Here is a 23,428-nt window from a genome sequence, read left to right as displayed (position 1 = left end):
TACAGGGAACCAGGCAGAGGGCCTTCTTGGTGGTAGCACCCTCCCTGTGGAATCCCCTCCCATAAGATGTCAAGGAGATAAAGAACTACACAACTTTTAGAAGACATCTGAAGTCAGCCCTGTATTGGGAAGTTTTTAACATTTGTCATTTTATTACATTTTTATATTCTGCTGGAAGCCTCCCAGAGTGGCTAAGGAAACCCAGCCAGATGGGCAGGATATAAATAAAATTATTATTATTATTATTATTATTATTATTATTATTATGCAAAAAGTGTAAAATTCTCATGATATCCCTAGACATCAATATTATGTTCAGGGAACGACTGAGAATGAAAGATTACAAATAAAGCATTACTACATAATAAGACACTTACTCTTATTTAGCTTATCTTTACTGATAAAGATTATATCTAATTGCGCACACACTCTTCCAATTTATCTTAAAATATGTCCTGAAAACCCTCCCAATTTCCTCGCTTTACAGTTTATTTCTGTATGTATTACTTCAGCTCTTTAAATAGGTAACTTTTCTCACTTATATTAACCCCACTGAGGGGTCCATTAGATATTCTCTCAATCATGTGAGCCGTTCCTACATAGGTCATTTGAATTATCAAGGCACTTGGGCAGGGTGATTGTTTCTTTGCAATTATATTGTTTGATTGCAATTATATGAGCATTTCCTCAAAAGTAAATATTGCTTTATTCAATGGGCGTTCAATGCATAGGATTGTAGCCTCAATCATTTTCCTAGGTGTAGATATCCTTTGATCCTGAGAGAATGTCTAAAGGGATTCTGGAATTAGCTGGTTTTTATGTATAAAATGGGACCAGGACAGAGACATAGAGTTCCGCCCAACATTGGGGGGAGGACTCATTATTTGCATGTGACATTACATTTATGACACACACATGTGACATCATGTGCATCGGGAGGAGGCTGAAAGGTTCACTGCCACTGCAGGGAGGCCTTATAAGGCCCACCCCCTCAAGATCGGGAGCAGCTTAGCTCTGTTCCCACATAATCTGTGGGTGGGATGGAGGTGTCCTCAGCTCCATGGAGTTTGCACCTATCGACTATGATAACTGAAACAATGATCTCACATCTTACATTACCAATCAATCACTGTCCTCTGCAGGTGATCACCCCCTGCAGATAAGACCTTCTCAGGAGGTCAGTTCCATACAATGTCCTTTGTTTACTGCTCTTGGCTCCTCTGAGAAGAAGGGTGGGATATACTGGTAAATTTAATTAATCACCATCATTATAATTTCTGAAATATGTGTATCACATGCTAATTTTTATTAATTGTGATAGTTACTTGATTATAGGAACAAAATGCTTTGTTCTCTATTCCAGAGCTCACATGAATTATTTGTCTTTTCAGAGATTAATTTATTGTGGGCAGGACACCAAGCTCATCACAGTTCTGAGGACTATAATTTATTCACAGCATTAAGGCAATCCGTCCTGCAGAAGTATGCATCTTGGGTATGTTGCATAAAAGTTACACTGCTGTGCAATAAAATAATGGCTAAACATGTGTGTCAGTCATCAACTTTAGGGATATCAAATCTATGACAAGCTTTTTTCAAAAAGTAATTCGTAAAATGCTTTATTTACTTTAAACTTCCATGTGGATTCTACTTTCTCTATATCTTAAAGATTAATATATTTGACATAAGTAAATAAAATGAATTTAATACTTAAGTGCAATTGTAACGTTTCTGTTAACTAAAATTATAAATGTTGAATTAACAATGAATTAATTGATTTATATATAAAGAGAATTGTTTTAAATGACATTGAAAGCCTATATATGTATTGTGTGTGTGTTCTAAATAAAATGACACAAAACTACCTTGACAGGCAAGCAAAATTCTTATATTTCTTCCCCAATCTAGGAAGTGATATCTATATGTAGGAAGGAGGCTTTGCTCTTAAGTTCCTTTGCTCTAAAGTTCCTTTGGTTGGTTGGGACATTTATAGTGTGTTATGCTCCTGTGTTAATAGCATGAGTGGATGCCCATGACAAATAGTCAGGGCTGTGCAAGTGAGTCCTAGCACTGGATTAGGCACTGTAGTTGCTACACTGTTCAGGTGCTTGGTGCTGCCAATTCACACACTAAATTTAAGTCACCTAAATTAAGGAAGTGAACTTTTCTTTTAAAATGTAACTAAAAAGGTATGGCCACATGGCCATACATGGCCACAAAACCGGACTTGAACCTAGCCTTGATCACCAGCCAAAATTTATGGTTGTCACTGACCATGTGCAGTGGAAGGATCTTTGCTGTGATGTCAAAGTATGCAGAATGCATTTGAAAAAGTGTGAAGTGATTGTGGACGCAAACGTCTGTTCTCCTCACCTGGTTCTGAGCTTCTGATGTTGGGGTTGCCCCTGTAAAATGGCTCAGAAAACAGTAAATTGAGGTGTGGGGTTTTTTTCTAAAATCCTCTCTGAGGTTTAATAACATATGGAGCCCGATCCTATGTGTGTTCACTCTGATGTAACTCCCCACTAAGTTCAGATGAGTTTTTTCCCATATAGAATTCCCAGGCTGCAAAGAATTGCAACCTGAGTTTCATTTCTTTGCCCTACATCAGGGTGCATAATTTCTCTTAACTATTTAACATAATTTACTACTTACTTTGAAAAATTTTCCATTTAGATTTATAAAAAATAGAATTAACTGTTTTTGTGGTCACTATATATAAGCAAATAATATGTAACAGCACTGTTGACTGTTTGTGAGACTTGCAATCAAACTAATGAAGAATGACATTAGAAGATTTTACAAAATAATAGTTAACTAATAGGAGATCTCTGGCTTCTGTTTCATAGCAAATGTTTGTGGTCTCCAGTGATGGGTAGCCTGCCATGTTCAAACGGATCCAGTTGAAATGTGACAGTGGTTCTTGTTTTAGATAAATTTGGCCATGCCAAAATGGAAACTAATTAGAATTGCCACAGCTTTTTTCGTGCTTTTGGAAAAAAGCAATGTGCTGTGATTTAAGCATTTTGCATCTCATTAGAATACCTTCCTAAATTCTTTACTTAGAAACTCTTTCTGTTACAAGTGCAGTGAAATAAGACTTGGTTGGATACAAACCCAACTGCTGACTTTTCTGTCATTGAACTTTTCAGATTTTTACTTGATGACATTAATTGAGTGGAGACACATGAATAGCTGGAAAAATATTGTGGACATTTCCAATCCACTAGGAATTCACCCTTAGAGTTTTGGCTGATTAGCAGTTCCATGGCAGAACAGCAATGAAGGGAACAATTGAGTTAAGCAATTTAAAATAATGAAACGTGGCAACCATTTTAGTTATAGCACATCTTTATCCATACTAAGTTTCAAGAAAGCATATTTCAGAGTATGATGGTATGTATCTAATAACCAGAATAGCAACCAAGGGAATTGCAATAGGTACATTTTCTCTTTGCTGGCTTCTTCTATCTTTGTCATCTCAGGCATGTCTTGAATGTGGAGTTTCCCATAATTCTTTTATTAAATGAATAAAATTATGTCTATTATAATTTGGTAGATCCATTTGTTAACTTGTCTTCCTTAATTTTCAGATATTCTACTTGCCCATGGCTCTCTTTATTCCTCCCTCAGTGTGTGCTGTTCATCTCCAGTTTAATCTCCTTTACCAGTTCTGGATACATACAGAGGTAATTTAGGATCTTTAGCAATGCCTAAGCTCTTAGTCTGGAACTGTGTCTTGGAAATCTACTAGTAGCTGATTTATTGTGTAACAGAAGTATTTTTCTGATTTCTTTAAAGAGAAACATATGCTCCTTTTTATTCCTTTCTCTCTCTCTCTCTCTCTCTCTCTCTCTCTCTCTCTCACTCACACACACACACACACACACACACAGGCCATTTGGTCCCAGTTAGTTTAAAATATTTTAACTTCAGCATATCAAAACAAAGTACTATTTTAGTACTATATTTTTACACTTTTTATTTTAATTGCTGCAGCACAGATAGACTTTATATCTGAGAAAGACATATCAATGAAAATATTTTCAATGATCAACAGATCATTTTGTTAATGATCTAAAATCATGACCAAATTTTGGTGTTGGCCTCCATTGTCCTAATGATTAGCTGCTCATGAAAGTTTCATGTGAACATTGTGTGCATTTGAGCACATATTTGTTAGTCTTCTGTGCTGATAACTAATTAGTCATCATGCTATTTCTCAGGTAAACTTTGTTTCAAGTTTTAGTAATGTGCAAGGATTATGTGCTGATCATATTATTTTTCTGCTGCATACAACAATATATTTTGAATAGCCATCACCCCATATTTAAATGAATCCTAGAATAAATAATTATCTCTACTACAACTGTAGTTTATTACATTACAAAGTGCTTAGTTATTTTCAGTTACATAGTTCACAGATTGCTGTGAGGAGGCTATACATAGTTCTACAAATGCTTTCTCATCCTGTTTTCAGGTTTCCTGTGCATATTGTTTGGCTTACTTGCTGTGCAGTTACACTTGGCCTTTTATATATAATATAGCCTCAGCTTTTAAAATATTATAAATCTGAAGGTTATACTACACTGGTCTGCTAGTTATAATAAAATACCAAAATCACAATGGGCTGTTAGGACAAATAAAGCAGTCCTGCTTTTTATAAAGAAAAGGGTCCAGGTGTTATTGTGACAGAACTAAATGTAATTTTGTTCAGATGTTGCTGTCTGACAGATGTGAATTCTACATTATATTTAATTAAGTGTTCTTCCATTACAAAATGCCTCTCTCATCTCAAGGCTACCTCTATTGCAACATTAAATCATGTGTTGCTGCCCTGCATGAAATTCCCCCAAAGAAAATATTTAGCTTAGATAAATGATGCTCCTAAATTTCTAAAATAAATGGTATAGTTGTTCCTCTCAAAATTACTGATATAATAAACAGAAGAGGGCTTTGAAATGCAATACTTCAGGAGCTGAATCAGGCCCTTAAAAGACTGGGGGAAAGTGTTTATTGATAGTCATTTGAAAAAGACAACATGATAGTGCTTTTGTAACAACTGAAAAGAGGGAGATGTAGGAGGGAATTGCATAAGGCTCAACTGAACCTTTCAACTTGGTTTCTGCTGCTGGTTTTTGGCAAGGTACATACATTCTGCAACCTGCTAGCTAATACTTGGTGTAGGAGGTCCATGCTTGCCTTCCATAGCAACATCCAAATATCATGCATGCATATGGATAGTGCTTTTTGAACAGTTGTCAAAAGGTTGTTTTGATTTGGCATGGGAAACTTATATAAATGCATCACAAGCAGAATAACAGATTCCTGGTTCAGAAATATTCATTTTAATATAATATAATTTTAATTATAGAGCCTTCCACAGGCAAGGGCAAAATAAAAACCAATACATTTATGTTTAAAGAATAATATAGACTATAATAAATAATGCTTTATAGAAGGTGTGCACCTACATAATATTTGCTTCAAACCCCAATTTGGCACTTAATGGAACAGCCTAGAATTGTGGTCTGAACTAATTTTTGTGGTCATTGCTCAAGCATCAAAATTTTGTTAATTGAACTTCAGCCCACTGCTATGCATGTAAATAGTTGATTGGGGTGTGTGTGAATAAATGAAGGAATTCACTTTCTAGTTGAAATAATTCCCTCGGATTGTAAACTTGACCTTTTGATCACAATGGAGCTGTCCCTCAGCACCTTCTCCCCTCCTCACTCTAGCAGCCTCCTTAAGTTTAAATATAAAAGCTTCACTTTCACAAAGCTGCTCCATTCCCTAAAGCACTGGGTTTGGAGAATGCTGATAAAATCCTTCCCTATGATTACAAGCTAGACCTGTCAGTCACAATACGCCTCCACCCACCCACAATCTCCCTGCCAGGTTTAATAATTTGGCCGTGACAAACTGTGAATAAAATAATCCTGAAGGAATGTGTTCTTTATATAATTAGGGCCGAAATGCTAATGAAACATGCCTATTTCTTTCTAAAAGCCATTGATTAGTTTAAAATAGTTCTAATTCAGTTTCTTTATAATTGCACACTTTTTCCACCAAGTATGTTGAAAGGTTTGTTTTTTATTCAATTAAAATCCGTATCTAGTTATGTATCACCTGTCTATAGAAAAGCTTTGAGCTTGTCCAATGGGAAGTAGAACCTTTAACTGAAAATTATTGGTGAAATGTGTGTGGGGGGATTGAGTGACAACATTCTGCCTTCAAGATAATTTATTATAAACAGATTTCTTGAAACCCTTGTATTTATTATATAAACAGTTTCTAAGCTTGACTGTCCATTAAAGCTAGGCTTTCACTTCTTCATTCCTATAGTGCAGTTATATCAGAAATTCACCCCCCCCCCCAATTGCTTTATGATCCCTACAGGCCTGATTCCTTTAGCTTGTTTTAGTTCCAAACCAAAAATATTATTGTTTCACTTCTCAATGTGGAAATTTGGAAACCTCCATATTACATGCTAACTGGAGTAGAAAACTGCCTAATCAGATAGGAAAACAGTTGGCGATGAATAAATCAGGGTTTGCCGAAAAATTCAAAGTGCTAAGGCGGGCAGACGAGTGCATATCCTAGGGGTTCTGCCTTTCCCCAGCTTCCCTGTAGAGAATTCACATGACAGATATGGCCACCATGCCCATCTGTATAAATACATGGGTGGGTTGTCTTGAATTAACTCAACAACTTTAGTAGAAAAAGCAAATCATGCTTTTATTTTTATGTTTCCTTGCCAGATGGTCTCAAATATGGATTCATATTCCAAAGGGTTTTTTTAAATCACCTTGACTTTGGTGTAGTAGTTTATAATATTAAGGGAGAACAAAATAGTTGGCTCAGTTCAACCAAATACAGCAGACCATGGCCCTAACCCCACCTGACATTTTCATTTGTTTTTATATGTTAAGTTCCTGAACAATTCCGTTGTTGCAGACTATAGATGTATTATGAAGTTTAGATAATAATATGCATCACAGCTAGCGTCGTAGCTACTTTACATATGCAGCCAAGAGTAGCACGGGTCTTCTTTACCATATGCTGGTGGGCTGTTGAAGCATCAGTGTATTATTCAGGCCCAGTAAAGTTATACTGTTGGTAGTATAAGAGGTGCAACATAAACTCCTCTTATCTGACCCATGTTCTGGGCACCACAATTTAAGAAGGATATTGACAAGCTTCAATGTATTGCGAAGAAGGGCAGCCCAGATGATAAAGGGTCTGGAAACCAAGCCTTCTGAGAAACGAGGGAATTGGGTATCTTTAGCCTGGTAAAGAGACTGAGAGGAAATGTGATAGCCTGCATCAGATATCTAAAGAACTTATCACATGGAAGATAGAGCAAGCTTGTTTTCTCCTGCTCCAGAGGCTAGGATCTGAATCATTGGCTTCAAGTTACAAGAAAGGAGATTCCACCTAAACATGAGGAATAACTTTCTTACAGTAAGAGCTGTTTGACGGTGGAACAGACTTCCACAAGAGGTTTTTTTTTAGCAGAGGTTGGGTGACTATCTGTCACTTATGATCTAGTTGAGATTCCTGCATTGGAAGGAGCTGGGCTGGATGACCCTCAGGGTCCCTTCTAACTCTACAATTCTATTATTCTATCAAAATGAAACTTGGAGATGTTCAGCCATGGTTCTCACACCTTCACTGTAACTGATGTGCCCCATTTGTTCTGGATCTTCATTGATAAACCTTCTCCTCCACAATCCAGGAAGCGGGATCTTTATTCAAGTGACCTGTGTACATTTTGCAAAACAGCAGAACTAAGGATTCACGTTGCAGTGGTGACAAGAGGAGTTAGGCCACTAAATGTGACATTTGCCTTAGATTTCAAGTCATGACTGTTTTTCATTATTTAAACAAAAACAGTATTCAAGTCTACAGATAGAAAGCAGTAAAGATTTCCTCATGTGTTGAGATGACTTTGAGACAGCAAACATGCCACAAAAGATGCCACAAAGTTTTCAATCCCCATAAAGCTAGCTTTGCTATTTCAAAGAAGCAAATTTATTTTACATTGATTTCATTTGTCTTTTTATAAAATATGACTTTTTCTGTTCCTCCTCCTTAAATAAAGTATACACATAAATGCCTTGGACTTGACATACAGTATATGTAGTGCAATACTGGTAGTTACTACATGAATATTCATGACTGAAGATGCATCTTTTTGACAAACTATGAAGAACTTTTGTAGCTTTTGGAATTGTAAGTTTTAAGCTTGATAAATAGCTCATTGTTAACATTTGAGTGTGAAAGGATTAGTATTACATTTCCTTTCCCTGTTTATGGATTGGGGATACCAAAGGAATACAGTGCACACCATCGTCCCAGTGAAGAAACTTCTGAACACATCTGTCCATTATGGAGACTACCTTGCAAATGCAAGATGGTGCTGCTGTGGGAGAGGATGCATATCCTTCACCCAAGGGTGTGTGAGAGCACTGCCAAACAGATGTTCAGCATTTTCAGTTCTGACAGTATCAGTCACCTGTTTGGGTGGGATGGATTCCAGCTTTCCCAACCACCACCACCACCTCCAGCAGGTGGTCTGGGCTGACAGCATCAAAATTTTGTTCGTTGGCAATGAACTGCAGCCCACTGCTATGCATGAAAATCTCTGGATTAGGGCCAGAACATAATATGACCCTCTTCAAAGGATTAATATTGCAAGCAGTGATGTTAGCAGGGAAGAAAAAAAAATCATTAAAAAAATCTACTTAGATCAAAATGTGCAGTTCTAGCCCACTTCTAAGCTTACCCAAAACATATAACTTGGTTCATAGTACTCCTCATGTTGGGAACCCAAATATGATATATTTTTACAAAACTATTTCAATATTTATTTTAAAAACAAACCAAAACTAAGCGGTTGAAGGTTAGGTGTGGTCTTTTAGAGAAACCACTGTGAATCAAGGAATGCCTCTATTATTTTATCATGGCTTCAATCTTGTTCTCACTTACCTGAGAGTATGCCCGGTTGAATTCAATATGACTTAATTCTGAGTAGACTTTTATGGGACTGTACAGTGAATCTAACTAGCTGTCACCTTGTTTATAGCTGTAGAACTCTCCTGATGGACAAATGATGGAAGCTGAGCTAACCTGAAATATTAACATTTTTCTTACTCTTAGGTGGCCTTTAGGGGCTTGGAGATATTTCCTGGCAGTTTTTGTGGAATTCAAATGTGAATGCTTGTGCTGTTTTTTTGGTTTAGAATAAATATTAATAGTCTGTATTCTATTGTCAGTCTTTTTGGAGTCATTTTATACTAATCTGTTGTCTAAATAAGCTTATTTATTCAACATATATAATATGTGCACAACTCAGATGCATCTGGAAAAATGAGCAAGTGTCTTTACTGCTTTCAGTTTGTACTATATAGCTGCTTTACTGATGGACCAAATTGCATTTAGAAATTACTGGTCACCTCTTCAAATTAGAGAAAAATAAAAAACCATGTATAAAACATCTCTTCTGCTGCATTAAAGTATATCTTTGAGATAAAAAGTTCCATTCATGATGGAAATGATCACATTCTTATTATTTCCTTTTATCAAGGTGATAGCTTTCAAAGGAGTCATTTGTTTCTATGTTTGTGTGTGTGTGTGTGTGTGTTGGGTTTGTGAGCATGGCTGACACTGAACATAAACTGAAAATGTGAGAGCAGTGGAGACTCTTGCAGTGGTTAAGAAATGACCTAGGACCAGGGAGATGCAGCTTCTTACTCAGCCAAGAAGCTTGCTGGATTACCTTGGACAAGTTACCATCCCTCAGCCTAGTTTACCGTATAGCAGGGTTGGGGAATCTATTGTTTGGATGCAAAATACAGCCATCCAGTCTTTTCTACCTGGTCCTCAAAGCTGCCCCCTGGCCACACCCCTCTCCAGCTCTTCTTTATACCACAAATATTTCTGCATGGCTGGAATGTGTCATCGAACTCTGATAAGCCTCTTGTCTAGGTAGAGGATAGTGAGGCATGTGCACAGAAACTAGTCTACTGTACAGGGGCAAACTTTAAATTTGTTGCCTTGCCCACCACTGGCAAGTTGCCCTTGGGAGGTTGCCCTAAAGGGAATGTGTGACCTACAGCCTGGGGAAAAAATTACCCACTCCTTCCTTACAGGGTCATTGTGTGGGTAAAATGGTTTGGATCACACATACGTTGCCCTTCGCTCTCCGGAGAATAGGATGGGATAAAAATGTAAGATAAAATTGCAATAATATGACAAAACCCTGTCTTGTGTGAATACAGGTTGTCCTCAGTGAACCTTACACATCATAGTAGCTTTCTCATCTTCTCTTATGAATATTTTGTTCAGGATGGCTATTGACATCCAAATTATCCCTCTGCTCTGAATTTCTCCTGTGACATTGTCTACTGTTTTTCTTTTTGTTAACAAGATCATTATTTTTTCCAAGGTTATTAAGAATCTCGGCCCTTTGGAGTTTATTCTCAACACACCTAGTCATCACAGAGTACATCATGGTAGGCAATATTAGTTCTGTGTTCATGTTTGTATTATTTTTTTAAAATGTTGTTTTATATGAAGGAATGGAATAGCAGGAGCAGTTGTAAATGAGAATTTTTCTATTACTGTCTTAATAGCACTTCTATAACATTTTAGATTCCCGCCCCCACTTGTATTTTTACATCTCACGCAGGAAGTCAGGGTTATCCTTGATATTACTTAGATGTTTGTGCCCCATTAACTTCTGCCATAAATATATCAACAAGCTTGTACTCAAATTCTTCTCTTGTTCCTCAGCCCTAACCACATGTGACAATGTCAGTGTTATTGTAACGCCATATTTTGTGATGTTGTGCTATCACACTTGTAACTTGAACTTTTAATATTTGATTAATAATATATAATGGCATTTCAGAAAGCCACTCCATTTTATTAAATGGTATGTGAATGGCCATTTTGTTACTTTCCAAAACATTTCCTGCTTCAAAGACTGAAGAAAAATAAAGGAAATATCTCGCCCCTTATTTAACTCACCATAAATCTTACAAAACAGCTTAAATAATTTTTTTACAATGCAACACTACTCTTAAACAGTTTTTTCAAAAATGTATCAAAAAGTAACTCCAAATGTTATTTTTGTAAGCATGTTTGAAAAATGTCTTAAGCAGCTTGCAGTATATAACCCAGAGAAATATTATTAGAAGGGAAATGACGCAAGAGGTTTTAAAGAAATGCTTAGAATCATGGCTGTGTTATAATTTGTTTATGAGGAAATGTATTCCTAGAAGCTTATTTCAAGAATTTTTTTTTGATAAAACACAATGTATTCTTCAAAGGCATTGACAAAGTTGGTTGCAACATTTCCCCCCAAATAGGAAGAAATCCATACTGCATTGATAAGAACTATGGTGGCACACTGATTATTTGGGACAGGATTTTTGGTAAGTGTAGTTAATTATTTTTCTTAACATTAGCTTTGCAAGCGGTGATTTTATTCTCAGCTTTTTTTCCTTCCCTGCAGGGACATTTGCTGCAGAAAATGATAAAGTTGTATATGGCCTAACACATCCAATTAACAGCTTTGAACTTTTCAAGATTCAGGTAGTCCATCTGTTTTTCTAACCTGCTTGTATGCTTTAATATTACATTTGATTTCATGGGTTGAATTCAGTGTGTTTCCTATTACTCCTTTGCTTTTATTTGATTGTTTTTGGTTCATTGACATAGATAAGAATTAAGCTAGTTTTCGTCAGCCTCTAGCAGGGTGGGGAATGTTAAGCTTCAAGTATTCTCATTAACAGAAGAAAGTGCCCCTGCACAGAAATGTCACACGGATTATTCTATCATTACAGTTCCATCATTGTATTTATATATGGAAAACATTTTGGAATACTCCTGGATTCTGCAATAAGCTTTCTGTCCTGTTCAAGGGCCCAGGTTGGGGGCCAGGCAAGCCAAGACTTGGTCTTATGGAGGACATCCCAGAGGTAAGTATAACATGGATTTCACTTCTTGGTTCTGTAAATTATGTTTTCATAAGGGTTCAGTCTTCTGCATGCTTACCTAAACGCAAGCCACATATTTGTGGGATAGAAGCAGGATCCTGAGCAAACTTACACAGGAACATTCCTTAAACCCAACTGAGTGAAAAATAAAAAATTGGATCTCCCATTCTGGCATACTGCACCCAGGTAGGATTAGCACCACCTCATGCTCAGGGCAAGACCTTAGTCAGCTCCTAGGAACTTTCAACTGTGCTCCTGGAAGCTCTTCAGTTTTAGGTCCCTGCCTTTGGTTCGAGCAGCAGCCCAACAGTTTAGTCCATCAACACAGCGCAAAGCCCTTTCAGCCTTACTAAAAGCTCCTTCAATCCCTTGTGTACAATCTCTTTCTAAGCACTTGATGACACAAGGTTCTGATCTTCATGGAAAGTCGGCTTGTCCTCCTTGGGCTGGTGGCTTTGCAGGCAGGCACTGTATCTCCCCTATGAACCAGCCTATTGCTGACTGGATCGTACTCCTGCCATAAAATTGGCCAGTGGTGGCAGGTATGCAGGAGGCATTACCTGGGCATGGTGCCAACTGACCAACACCCAGGGGAAGGATAAATATATTTTTTGTAATGTAGAAGGTTGAAATGTATATTTGTTATATGGAAAATAAATATGTTACCAAAAAGTGAGGGAAAGGGAGAGTAGAACCTAATGAGCTATGTGTGCAAATATTGCATTCCATTAAAGAACAATGGGAAAAAATGACCCTCTAGATGTTCCTGAATTCCAGTTTCCATCAGTCACACCCAGCATTGCTGATAGTCAAAGATGATAGGAATTGTAGTCCAGCAACATTTGGATAGCAACAGGTTGCCCACTCTGGCCTATAAAATAAATCATTTGTACAGATTAAAGGTTTCAGCTGCACTTCTATTTAAAATAAAATAACAATAAAACATGACGAATAGTGAATTTTAACTACTAAATGCAAAAATGGAAGAAAAGTTAATTTGTGATTGAATAAAGACTCTGATTTGTTTGTTTTGTTTTGTTTTTAATGTAGGTTACTGGAAAGGAAGTTCCCTTCAGCCCCACATTACCAAGCTACCTTTGTGTCTATGTAGTTACACATTTCGTCTTAATGCTGGGATTTTACATTGATTTGATTGCTACAAAATATGTAAGTATAATTTACACTTATTTAAATAAGCTGTTTCATGATACTTGAAGATGGTGCAGATACAGTGCAAATAAAGTATGTTTCTGTTAAAACTGGATGCATGAAACTGAAAACACTGACGGATAGTATAATTATTTTTATGCTTACCTATTTTGTGGGTCAAGATCGATTTATCCTTTCTTAATGTGAACATAATTTTAATGTGGTAAGAGATTTCTCATTTTTACTGATAGCTCCATCCTGACATTTCCCCCCATCTTCTGTTGTAATCCTTTACTCATTCTTTAAACAGTGTAAAAAAACCCCACAGTTCCCACAATGGACTGCATAAAAGTTCTTGTTTCAAGACCCAGATCCTAGGCATGATACAGAAAGTCAAGCTAAACAGAAGGCTGAACTTCAGGAGCACTCCAGAAGGAACTATCATAAGAAGAAAGCATTTATGTGAATAATATAACTTGGCATTTAACTTCAATATCAATTTTCCACTACACAGAGTTATGAAATGCCCATAGACAGAACTGGAACCTTTTTTTACTTGGCTATGTCACAAATGTGGCATTGATCCATAAATAGACACAACTGTTTTCCTCATTTTTAGACATATGTTCCATTCCATAATAGCAATAATGCACTCGAGGTTGTGCAGAATTATTCTCAAATTATTATGTTTGGTCTGATTTACATGTATACACAAAGTTTTAATGCATTAGCTTTGTTTTCTCAGTCTGGAATTATTTACTTGTAGGAGATAAGAAATAACAAAAGAAACTTTTTTCCCATAAGAAAACATTTGGTTAGATCATTCTTTCACTAAGAGGTTTAACCTGAACCCCAGCAAAAAGAACTTGGCTGATTTACATATTAGTGAGAGGTGCATTTTGCTGTTGGTGTCTGAGACAGTGACAGCTTTGTACCTTTAATGCTCACTCTGGCCAGTTTGATTGTTTTCCCAAATTCATTTTCACACCTCCAATTTGTTTCCCTAATGCAACACTAAGTATCATTTGGTTGGCTTGAAAATTTCTCAACTATGTTGTATTTTTAAAAATCACTGTCTTTAATAACATTATAACACTGCAACATAGATAAATCCATGAAGTTAAATAAAAATAACTATTCATAACTCTTTAGACCTATAGGCCAATCCTGGCTCACCAGTGGGTCCAGTTTGGCCTGTGAAGCCGTTTTCCCCAAACCACTCTCATCAATGCATATGGGGTTAAAAAAAATGTTGGCTGTGCATTCCTCTTTTCAGCTGGGAACAGGTGCATGCAGTCAAGGCATCACTGCCAATCGGAAATAGTATGATTGGTACTTAGCTGAAGCGTAGGTCTATATGACGTCATGGGGTCACTGGGGCCTCTTCCTAATATGGACCACAGTATAATTTTATTCCAGTTTTGTTCCATTCAGGTTTCTGGCCATATTGGCCATTAGATAGGCTGACGGTTTATAGGGAAACTAGTATTTTCTTACTCCTTGAAACTCCTATGACTGTTTGAACTTGGCAAGTCCGCAAAACTGATTGGAGCTGCCCACTTTCCCAAAGAGTCTTTGCTCCTGATTACGGTAGAGTCATAGCCCAACATAGTGACCTCATGATGCCATATAGATCTATGCTTCAGGTAAGTACCAATCGTACTTTCTTCTCTTCAAAGATTCTGATTAAACCTCAGGAAGAACTTTCTGACCACAAGAGCTATTGGACAGTGGTGTATTGTCATTCATTGGAGGTTTTTAAGCAGAAGTTGGATGACCATCTGTCATATATGATCTGTCAGAATTCCCTACCAACATTAATGAGCGATTCTCAACCCTTCAAATAAAGCTCACCAAAAACAAACAGGCTACTATTATAAGCGCTTATGCACCAACACTAGATGCTGATGAAGGCATTAAAGAAAAATTTTACTCTCAGCTGGATACCGTCCTATCAGAGACGCCTAAGGAAGGTAAAATTATCATCCTGGGTGATTTTAATGCAAGAGTTGGGTGAGAGTTCGATCTGTGGCCTGGGACTATTGGAAAAGAAGGAGTTGGCAACAGCAACCAGAACGGAATCTTACTTTTGACGATATGTGCAGCGTACAACCTTGTTATTACCAACATACTCTTTCAACAGAAAAATAAATTTAAAACTTCATGGAGGCATCCTCGGTCAAACCACTGGCACCTCTTAGACTATGTTATTGTCTGTGCTAAAGATCGATGTGATGTGCTCCTTACCAGAGCTATGACGAGCGCCAACGACTGCTGGACAGATAACCGACTATTATGCTCCATGATGGCTATCAAGATTATACCTCAACACAGGCTTCAAGGAAGGAATCCAAGGTGCAAAATGAACATTCAAGCCCTTCAAGATCCCATTAAGCAGGATTACTTCCAAACGACTTTTAAGGACCATCTCCTTTCAGAATTCCCTGACAACATCAAGGATCACTGGACCAAGCTAAAAACATCAATTATTGCAGCCTATGAACAAACTATTGGATACCAAACCAAGAAAAACCAGGACTGGTTTGATGAGAATGACAGTGAGATTGAACACGATTGACAGGAAAAGGAAGGCGTTTCAGATCGGGCAAAAAGATAGAAACTGTGTCACTAAGAAAAAAAACCTATGCCAACGCTAAGGCTGAGGTTCAAAGAAGAACCAGAGAACTAAAAAACACCTGGTGGATAAAAAAAAGCTCAAGAGATCCAGCACTTAGCTGACACTCGTGATATGCAGAGTTTCTTTAAAGCCACAAAGACCATCTATGGGCCAATAAATCATGGCATATGCCCCCTACACTTAGCAGATGGTACCACACTTCTAAAAGATAAAGAAGCTATTGCACTGTGCTGGAAAAAACACTACCAACATCTCCTTAACCACAACTCCCCTGTAGCTGGTGAGGTCCTTTCACAAATCCCACAAAAACAAGTTAGAGATGAACTTGCAATATCTCCAAATCTGGGTGAATTGTGTACAGCTATTAACTAAATGAAAAACAACAAAGCCAGTGGCCCTGATGGGATACCTGCCAAAATCTTCAAAGTGGGTGGAATTGAACTTACACAACAACTTCACAAGCTCATCAAAATCTTTAAAAAAAAAATAGTATAAACACCGACAACTGGGAAACACTGGCCTGCAAACGCTCCAGTTGGAGAACAGCCTTTACCAAAGGTGTCATGGGCTTTGAAGACACTCGAACTCAAGATGCAAGGGAGAAATGTGCTAAGAGGAAGGCACGCTTGGCAAATGCACACTGTGTTCAACTCCTACATGGGAACCAATGTCCCCACTGTGGAAGAAGAAGAAGAAGAGTTTGGATTTGATATCCCGCTTTATCACTACCCGAAGGAGTCTCAAAGCGGCTAACATTCTCCTTTCCCTTCCTCCCCCACAACAAACACTCTGTGAGGTGAGCGGGGCTGAGAGACTTCAGAGAAGTGTGACTGGCCCAAGGTCGCCCAGCAGCTGCATGTGGAGGAGTGGAGACGCGAACCCGGTTCCCCAGATTACGAGTCTACCGCTCTTAAAACCGTGTTTATGGAAGCCAATCTTACTTGGTTACGAGTGATCGCCAAAGAAGAAGAAGAAGAGTTGAGATCCCTTCATTGCAGGGGGTTAGACTAAATGACCCTTGAGGTCCTTCCCAACTCTGCAATTATATGATTCTATGAATTCTTTATTTCCATTTAGTCTTTGGAAATTGTCATCCTATCATTTCTTTCCATCTTTGAGTATAGCTAGGGTCTCATTTCTCCTTCACCATAAAATAAAATTGTATAAGAGACAGCTTTTTTAACAACCTTTGCTCTTTTCCCCCTATATTAATATTTCCAAATAAAAATAAAAATAAATAATTTTCTTAATGCAGCCCTTTGAAGTTTCAGCCAGTTATTTTAAAAAGACCTTAACTGGAAATATTCAAAAGTGGTTTCCATCATAAGGGCAAGTTGTTTAACATGGTTGTCCTCAAGCTAGTCAATATATTTAGTTAACCCTGCTTGCTGCCAGTTGATGAACATCATTTTTTAAAAAACCATTTTATTAATTTGAGGATTAAATAATACTTGAGGCCATTGGGAATTGTGGCAGACCTAAGTAATTTTTACATTTGGCTCATATTTTCCACAACACTGGGATAATACAACTTACCCTTTTGCCTGACTTCCTGTCTTTAGTTTCCTTCCACAAGCCTTTGGATCTAAACACATCTGCTCCAAATCTTTTATATTTCCCTGTCCCATTTCTTGATACCAGTCCATTTTTTCAAACTAGCAATTTGTATGCAAATGCATTTTAAAACCTGGATTTAATTTTTGTACGAATACTCTACCAAATTTAAATGTGTGTGGGCTATAGGTCAGTGGTAAAGCACATGTTGTGCAACCGAAATGTTCCAAGGTCAATCTGTGGCATTTCCAGGTAGGCCATTGAGAAAGCGCTGCCTAGAATCCTGAAAGCAGCTGCCAGGTAGTATCAGCGATACTGGATAAAGTCGGCTAGTATCAAGCAACTTCCTGCATTTCTAAATACAGTAGCCTGGATCCACAGAAGCTTCCTTCAGAGGAAATACCCGCATGCCTGTCTGGATCCAATCAAGTATGTTAAGGAAGCTGCAAGAGTTTAGAACATTACTATTACTTTCCTGATTTATAAAATTTATTGATTTCCTTTTTTTTACTATGTTAATTCAAAGTGATATGCACTATATGAATAGTCAAAGGCAAACCTTGAAATGCACATAAAAAGACAACCCCATTTTTTTAAAGTTAGGATTAAAAACACTTGAGGCCACAGATAATTAAGAGCCAAAGACCTGGTGAAAAAGAAACGTTTTTGCCAAGCAATGACGTAAACATAACTTCCACTCATGAAAAGGGAACTGCTGGTGCTCTGGGATATCATATTTATGAGAGAAGTACTTTTGCTTTAAAATCACAAAATCATTTAAAGTTTATTTGAATTAGTATGTAAATTTGAAAGCTTTCTTTTTGACACAACAAAAATCCCGTTTTTTGTTCAGTGTCAATAACCACACTTCAAAAGCTGTGCCTAATTTATAATTGGGGATCCTGCTGTGGTTCCAGAGATCATCCCTTTCCCCTGGTTAAATACAAATACTGCAGTATATAAATTCTCGTTTATTTTATATGTTCATGCTTCATGTGTATTTTGTTTGGAGAGAGAGGATTCTTACACTGCCATTATAGTGTAACAGTCACATTCCTTTCCCACTACAACTTGCAAATGCTTAGCTTAGTGATCTAAGTTGTTTATTTTCTTTATTTAATTTTATTGGTGCAGCACCTAGAAAATTAACACAATAACTGCCAAGTTCCACTTTGTGGTTTGTACATTTCAAATATAATTGTGGAACGTAAATACAGGAACAACTCTAGTGTGCGTCTCCTGTACGATTAGATTGTAAATAGAAAACTATACGTAATAAATGCATATTTATATAACACAATATGTTTAAAATTTATATACATCTACCATGTATTTTGCTTTGATATTAACTAGAAACATGCAGGTTATTCCTGCTCCTCCTGACTTCTAGATCTCCTTGCTCCATCTAACTGTCACCCCTTCTCCATATCATGCTTCTTGTTTCTTGAACTCTTTCCCTCCCAACAGCACTTGGCCTATTCAGTCTTCAGGGCACAGTGTGTAAGATGTCAGATGTTCACATATCTTTAATTTGCAGGCTCTTGATAATATCTGCAAATGACTCCCATGACTGAATATATGTGCAAACATCTTGTAGTTGAAAAATTGTGTGTATGAGCTATTCACATCACACATCTTTATATTTAAGATTTCAATTAATATATTGACTTAATATACTAGTATATTAGTATATTGACTTAAGAGTATGAGCTGTGAGCCAAATTTCCCTGGTTCAAATCTTCCATAGGTCACAGATTTCACTATTTCCCAGTGTCAATCTCCTTTTGCATCGTAATGGGATAAATAAGGATGACACATCCTCACAAATCACCCTGTTAGGGTTAGCAGCTGAAACATTTATTATTATTTATTTAAGCCAACAAAGTGTATCATTCCAGTGTTGTTACTGAGAGAAAGAGAGATTTCATATTTGCATAGTATTTCAATGTATACTAAAAACTCTAAATGCTATTTACAGTAATAACAATTTATCAATGGGATTTACTCATCCTGTGTCTGGAAACAACATGATTTATGGGTTACCAGTGAGAGATAATACAGTATCTTTAAATCAGTTGCAGTGATTAAGGTAAAGGTAAAGGTACCCCTGCCCATACGGGCCAGTCTTGACAGACTCTGGGGTTGTGCGCCCATCTCACTCAAGAGGCCGGGGGCCAGCGCTGTCCAGAGACACTTCCGGGTCACGTGCCCAGCGTGACAAAGCTGCATCTGGTGAGCCAGTGCAGCACACGGAAACGCTGTTTACCTTCCCACCAGTAAGCGGTCCCTATTTATCTACTTGCACCCGGGGGTGCTTTCGAACTGCTAGGTTGGCAGGTGCTGGGACCGAGCAGCGGGAGCGCACCCCGCCGCAGGGATTCGAACCGCCGACCTTTCGATCGGCAAGCCCTAGGCGCTGGTTGCAGTGATTATATCTTAATAAAAGAGAGAGAGAGCGATCTTTCTAAACATCAGTTAATGCACAGAGGAGAGGAGTTAGTATTGCCTCTGCTGTCACCATCCTGATCTCCATGTGCTCATCGAGATGTCTGAGCAAAGCCTATGTGTATGCTGGTTATATATGTATGGGTGCTGTTCAGATAAACACATGGAGCCTTGGAGTTGGGACAGAGAGTATGATCTCTGTCTCTCCCTCCATGTGTCACCAAGCCACTGCACAGGGCTGCTGTACCTCTCTTTTCCCAGGACTTTTTCAGATCTATTTTTACTTTAATCCAGAACATTATTGCTTAGGTTGCAGGTCAGACTAACTCTACTTTCATTAAATGGGAATTTGCATAATTTACTAGCCACAGGATTTCAGTTTTAGATAGGGAGGTGATTATCTTGGCTTTGAAATTGGCTGGCTGCAACCAGAGTCCACTAAGGTCCAGAGCCAGTTCTGGCACATTCTTTAGCTGTATTCAGCACTCCTAGCTGAAATACGCCATTGGGGAGAAAGAGGCAAGACAAGAATTGCTGGGGGTGGGGGTGGGGGTGCTAAGCACAGTACTCTGTCATTCTGTGTTTTAAACAAGTAGATAGCTTCTCTAGTAAATGTATTTTTTTCAGGTTGTAACCTGCCCTTCCAAAGGACCACATAGTTCCTTACAGCAATAAAAACCACAAAAAGCAATACCAGAAATTATGAAAAAGCATAGCAATGCATTAAAAACAACATGGCAGCACCTCCCAAAATTGAGCTTATCTTTTTTGCTTCATGGGAAAAAGCTTATACCTTGAGATTTAACTTGAACACATTTCTCTTTTTTTATTTTTTTATACAAAATCACGAGTTATTGGGGAGGTTTGCCTACTGGCCAAAATGCTTTTCGAGAAAACAACAACAATAATAATGTAAAGTACTTTTACATTAAATTTCCTCATTTTTTTTGTATGTCTCTATCTTGAACTGAAGCAGTAAATCTGTGGTTTGATAGTTTGTCCTGGGAAGAAATGTGTGTTGGCTTGTAAACTGGTTAGATTGTGTTTTGGTTTTTTTAAAGGCAGTGAATCTGTTTTCTTAGTTTAAAAGGAGTTAAAACTTTTGGTTAAAAATCCCTGGGGGTGCCTTTTGACTCTTCAGTAAAACAAAACCCACTCAGAAATAGCCTGGATCTTGTGGTTTGATGTGTTCTCCAAACATGGACAAAAGGAGTTCTCACTGCTATTAAATTTGAGAATCCTGTCCAACAGCATCCTTCCCTCAAATGCCTTTGAGGGGAAGGGATCACTGTGAAGGCTGTGGTGTTCTTTCAGAAAACTTTGTATTGAGCTCAGAAAGCTCCTAGTACAGTTTCATGCATTTTCATCTACTATTGAGCCCTGCAGTCTGAATTAGAAATCTCAGACTCTGCTATGAAGACTAACATTATAGGACTCTTCCACTGCAGTTTATGCTTCTTCTTTGATTTTTTTTAAAGGTAAATGTATTTAAGTTTTGGGTGGAACCACCCTTGGTCAATAGATTGGTTATCCTGTGCCTCCTTAAAAATAATATCAAAAGCAACTGCTATTGTTTTCATATATCTTTTCCCTTCATTTTACATGTGGCAGAATTAGAAATTGAGAAATCAGCAGAGCCTATTTTCTGTGGCGTGTTTCCTTAGGTACTCCTGCACAAGTGGCACTTCCACAGGGGAAGATTCCCGATTTTACCGAGGAATGGGGGGCCCTCTAGTGGAATGGCACTGGATGTGGCACAAAAATCAAAGGCAGCATATTACACGATATCACTGTGTGAATTGCTGGGAAAATAAAAGCCTTGGATACTGTTGCTACTAAAGTCAGCAAGAAGAACAGTCAGTGTGATGAAGCAGAGCTGCTCTTCTGGCATTGGAGTTGCTGCAGTTTACTAGGACTGGGTTGATGGTAAGGCACTGGCAGAGCCAGTCTGACATCCCCTCTTGTTCATCCACACAGCAGCAGTCTCCAGCTGAACAGCAGCAACGCTGGTGTCATGAGAGTAGATTTGCAGCTCTGCCCTACGACACCAACTGCTGATGGGAAGCGAGGAGCAGAAATGAAGCAGAGATTGAGTCTGAACAAGGAAAACATAAACTGAAGCACAAGCACGCAGAGAGAGTGCTGCAGGATGTATAGGAAAAATGGAAACATGGTAAAAAGACTTGTGGCAAAACAAAATAGGAGTAAGAAATGGGGAGGTGCAGAAAATTTGATGGCATGTGGAACAGAAAAAAAACAGGTTAGGTGGAGGCAAAGAGAGAAAGAGAAATGGAAGAATATACACTTTGAGCTTTATAGAAAGAAGAGAGAGAGGACGGTCTAACCATGAAACCTGTGGTGGCCGTCCATGGATGCCAGTACCTCCTGTGGCTCCTGCAAACCAGCACCTCTGAAGCCCAAGAGGCTGTTTGCTCTTCTTGTTTAACATGAGAACCTAAAAAGAGCCTGCTAGATCACGCCAATGGCCCATCTAGTCCAGCATCCTGTTTTCACAGTGGCCAACCAGATGCCTGTAGCAAACCCTCATGCACTCTCCCTTCCTGTGCCTTCCAGCAACTGACATTCAGTAGCACTGCTGCCTCCAACTGTGGAGGCAGAGCATAGCCACCATAGCTAGCAGCCATTGATAACCATTTCCCTCCCTCGTACTTACGGGACCGCCTCTGCAGGTATGTCCTGCAGAGGACCCTAAGGTCCATGCATAATAATAGCTTAAAGGTCCCGGGCCCTAAGGAAGCCAGATTATCCTCCACCAGGGCCAGGGCTTTTTCAGTGATGGCTCCCGCCTGGTGGAATGCTTTGTCCCATGAGACTAGGGTCCTGCAGGACTTGATCTCCTTCTGCAGGGCCTGTAAACAGAGCTATTCCACCTGGCCTTCAGTTTGAATTAGCCTGATCCTCTATTCCCTTTCCCCCTTTCCTCTTCTATGAAGAAACCCTTTCTGGGACCCCGCATTTAAATTCTTCCCTGGTCTCCTTGCTGGCCCTAGTAAGACCAACTTGGCCAATTAGCCCTGGTGATCATTTGATGTCTACTGACTGGGGTCCCCTCCCTCAAATGACCCCTGAATTCTTGAATTTTATTGATATTGATGCTTCATTTTATGTTGTATTTTATGCTGTTTTATGCTGTTTTTAAGTCATATTTTAATCAGTGATTTATTATTGCTGTTAGCTGCCCTGAGCCCGGTTTTTAAACCAGGAAGGGCAGGGTATAAATAAAATGTATTATTATTATTTATTATTAATTTGGTGGTCATCACCGCCTCCTGTGGGAGCAAATCCCATAGTTTAACTATGCACTGCTTCCACTCTCCCTTTTGTTCTGAACAGAAGAGAGATGCAAAGAGCTTGGCTCAACATTCCAGTTACGCTTACTAATCCAAGGTTGCAAACCACTGTGTGGTGGTCTGTAGAGAAAAGAGCATTCTATGGGGTTACAGGGGTGTTAACCAAATGAGTTAAAATGTAAGAAAATATCATCGTGTAGGTAACCTTTTGGTGTGGCCCTCTCCAGTTAATGTAAATGTCGTTCTCAAAATCATGAGTTGAGCAGTCCTGTCTGAAAACATCAGGGCATTACAAAAGAATTGCATGTGTCTCTGTTCCCTTC

At 38.4% G+C, this 23,428-nt stretch overlaps 1 protein-coding gene across 1 annotated transcript in view; it reads left to right on the top strand.

The window, feature by feature from the left end:
- The window catches only part of AGMO (alkylglycerol monooxygenase), a 118,286-nt gene that overhangs the window by 45,741 nt on the left and 49,117 nt on the right, over nt 1-23,428 (top strand). The window contains exons 4-10 of the mRNA XM_079947938.1: nt 1,392-1,495; nt 3,594-3,689; nt 10,454-10,520; nt 11,379-11,444; nt 11,525-11,604; nt 11,856-11,990; nt 13,059-13,175. Coding sequence (XP_079804064.1) covers nt 1,392-1,495; nt 3,594-3,689; nt 10,454-10,520; nt 11,379-11,444; nt 11,525-11,604; nt 11,856-11,990; nt 13,059-13,175 — 665 coding nt within the window. The remainder of the gene's footprint in view (nt 1-1,391; nt 1,496-3,593; nt 3,690-10,453; nt 10,521-11,378; nt 11,445-11,524; nt 11,605-11,855; nt 11,991-13,058; nt 13,176-23,428) is intronic.

This window comes from Podarcis cretensis (genome assembly GCF_951804945.1).
Source record: "Podarcis cretensis genome assembly, chromosome: 12".
Taxonomy (NCBI): Eukaryota; Metazoa; Chordata; class Lepidosauria; order Squamata; family Lacertidae; genus Podarcis; species Podarcis cretensis.
The sequence above is the reverse complement of the archived record's forward strand: the minus strand, read 5'-3'. Positions and strand labels throughout refer to the sequence as shown.